At 39.3% G+C, this 3,362-nt stretch overlaps 1 protein-coding gene across 1 annotated transcript in view; it reads left to right on the forward strand.

Annotated features, from left to right (window-relative positions):
* Positions 1 to 3,362, forward strand: part of si:dkey-119m7.4 (organic cation transporter protein) — a gene marked incomplete at its 3' end in the record, with an annotated part of 35,870 nt that overhangs the window by 26,203 nt on the left and 6,305 nt on the right. The window contains 1 exon segment of the mRNA XM_014025289.1: positions 2,306 to 2,414. Coding sequence (XP_013880743.1) covers positions 2,306 to 2,414 — 109 coding nt within the window.

Below are 3,362 nucleotides of genomic sequence, written 5' to 3' on the forward strand. Positions count from 1 at the left end.
CTGTCCACACATGTTCCTGTCCCCATGTGTTCCTTTGAGACCATACTAAGGGTGCACTGATGGATGATCACCAATCTTTAAAAAGTCTGACCTGCCGGTTCCGATTTTGGCCTATACCAGTTTTTTAAATAACTGACACTGTCAAAAAAACATTTAAAGTGACAATATCATGTAAAATCAACTTTTTGAGTTTTATATCATGTTATAATGTCACACTCTCATAAAAAACATCCAAAGCCATGCTCTGACTCATTCATGCATGTTTGAGAAATCCTGCAGTGTTTTTACCCCTAATTTACATTACTTGCGTTCCGTCTCCGCTCTGCTGCGCAGGTCGCAGGCAGCTGTATGTTTCAAGTCCAGTTTACATTATCTCCGCTACGCTCCAGTCCGACAGATGTGCAGGAAGAAGATCGCACGATAAATTCAGTGATAAATGTGGAAATCACAGCAGAAAATCATTAATTCTGTGAAAGACGAACTCCAAACAGCTGAAAACAATGATATAAAGGCTTTTGTTATCTATGTTGAAACTGTCTCGCTGTCAGCTTTCTGAAACTTCTGATTTCAAAATAAAATCCACGTGTATCGTGTGTGTGCGCACATAGCTTCATGCTACATGTTTCCATCTGCTTCCCAAACAGAACSATACATTCTGACAGCATTTGTGTAGAAATATATCCGTATATTTGTTAATATAGCCGCAATTTTGACATTTTTCTGACAAATTATCCAGCCTAAAAGTGTCTTATTTTGAAAATATGCATGTTGTGCTAGTTTGTTTTCCTGTTGGTGTGATGTAATCAAAAATAGGATCTGTTCTAACTTTGACGGATTGCTGTCCGCTCACCTCCGCCCTGCGCAGCCGGTGTAAATACTCTCATTGATTATAATGGGTGTGTATTTGCTGCGGGGGTCGGACCACAGTGAAGCGGAGACGGAACGCATGTAGTGAAAATTAGGCGTTASGCAGCCATGCTGAGGAGCAAAACAACAGGTGGGGACCAGAAACACCTTTTGGGACCAGAAACACCCGTGGGACGTGTCTTTAAGCCGAGCTTCCTCATGGCAGAGTGCCCCCACTCCCCACACACCCCGCCCATGACTCCCGCAGGCTCTCGGCAGTAATAGAGCAAAGTGAAAGTGAAACTTAAACTGTCTGCTGCTCTTGAAGCGGCAGATTATTCTCTGTTATCAAGACAAAAYGAAGATAAGGAGACGTCGATTTTGGCCAGCCGAAGAGGGAGTTTTATTGAGTTCAGCAGATCGAAACAACCGACAGAAACATCCCAACTGAACTGACGTATTTAGAAACCAGACCCTTTTATACCCAAACTGTTTTCATAACACAAATTCTACGTAACCAGGAAGGGTGGTCACTTCCAAGAATTGGGCTGGAAATTTAAGACCACCCAATACACACTTATTAAATCTATTTGTAGACTGATGATCTCACCTTTTACAAAATGCTCTTACCAGATGTTTATACGACCCTTATTCTGACCTTTTGTCCCAGCTCCTAACAAGTACTGCTACAATCCTCAACAATCCTCCCTTTTTGAGTTTAACTCAAACTAAGGCTAACCTTTTTTATTTCATAGTGCTGCATGCTGGAGCCGAAAAACACGGGCTGGCCAGCACGGTAAAATCTCTCCACGGGACCCCCTCCCTCACAAGGGGCTCCTTTGGGCCAGGAGTGGCAGCACCCACCCATGGCTAGGGGCCTTTTCTGGCCTTTTAACAACTTCTCACTCAGTGAAGCTCTTTTCAGATTCAAAATACCTTTGAGGAAATGTATTTTCAGATGCCAATTAAACTGCCTCATAGTGACACCCCCCCCCCCCATGCTGAAATGGGCGACAGAAGCAGAAGGAGGTTCTTAAAGAGACAGAGGCCAATTTCAAGGTGTTTAGAAGAGGAAGTGATGAGAAGATAAGTTTATTTTCTATTTAAACATAAAAACAGCATTTTAATAACAACTAAAGCTGACATAGATACTTTATTATGGTATAGTATTTAAATATATGCCTGAGAAACACATAATATAGCCCCTTTAACAATACCTTTGAAACAATACAAACTTGTTTTAACTGGACATTAGTTAATGCTCACAGCACTAGGAAAAGGGGACAGTGGCTGATTTTCAGACCTTTGTGGAGGTAGAAGCCAGTCTTTTCCACCGATCTTATCTGTCGCCAATCTCCCAAATAAATCGATCAGACGATTTATCTGTGCACCCCTAGACCATACCAGTCCATTATTTACTTTGTAAAGTTTTAAAGCTGTTCCTTCCCCTTCCTTTTAGACCTGTCTGTTGTCAGAACTGTCCTGGCGATGATCGGAAAGTTTGGAATCACAGCCTCTCTGTCCATCATTTATGTCTACTCAGCAGAAATCTTCCCCACTGTCATCAGGTGAGTGTTTAACACTGCTTTGAGTTTCTCGTCCTAATAGCCTTAAGGTGGAATCTAATGTAAAAATTTCTGTTTCAGTCTGACTGAAATCTCAGTGTTTGTGACCAGTGAGCTGTAAAGCCAAGATTTAAGAGCCAGTTGTCAGAAATCACTGTTTCTTTTGCACGGCCCACCTCCATCCTCTTTGTGCCCACCTGGCAGCTTCTACCAGGTTTAGGCTTTAGTCTACACATGCACATTTGAAATGGACAAGCAGATTTTCAGTTTCCACATGTATCTTTTCTTATTTTTATTTATGATTTTTTTTAACTAACTACTTCTGCAGACTTTTTGCTATTTTAGCTGTTCGTAAATCAAATTGTTCAGCTCATTCAGGGGATGAGTGCTGGGACTTTCTGTATTTATAAGTTTTAAATGTTTTTTTTTTAATTATCAACATTACAAATGTTCTCCCAACAGAAACACAATGACATCGCTTCARTTCTTTCAAAAAATATAATTCTGTTTTTGATACTTTCAGCTTATATGTAGCTAGTATTTTGCTACTTTTTGGTTTTAGTTAGAGCTCATTTGTGTAGCCATTTGACTCTTTTAGCTTCTAGTTAGCCTTTGAATACTTTCAGCTTGCATTTTGCTACTTTTCGCTTTTAATTTGCTTTAATACTTTTATCTAATAGTTTGGTTCATTTTTCTTTTGATCATTAAATAGACTTTTAGTCAAGTCAACTTTATTTACACATTTAAGAACAACTGCTGTTGGCCTAAGTGCTTCACATGTTACAACTAGAAGAAAAACAAAAAAGCAATACAAAGTTAAGAACAAAAAAATATGAACATAAAACAAAACTTCAAAAGTGGAAAATAGACAACTCTATGGGGTGCTGTTTGTAAAGTTACACAGTCAAAAATTACCACAAATATTTTTGTTTTATTTAGCCTTTTATAAGA

The sequence above is a fragment of the Austrofundulus limnaeus genome, unplaced genomic scaffold, assembly GCF_001266775.1.
Source record: "Austrofundulus limnaeus strain Quisiro unplaced genomic scaffold, Austrofundulus_limnaeus-1.0 Scaffold465, whole genome shotgun sequence".
In the NCBI taxonomy this organism is placed as follows: Eukaryota; Metazoa; Chordata; class Actinopteri; order Cyprinodontiformes; family Rivulidae; genus Austrofundulus; species Austrofundulus limnaeus.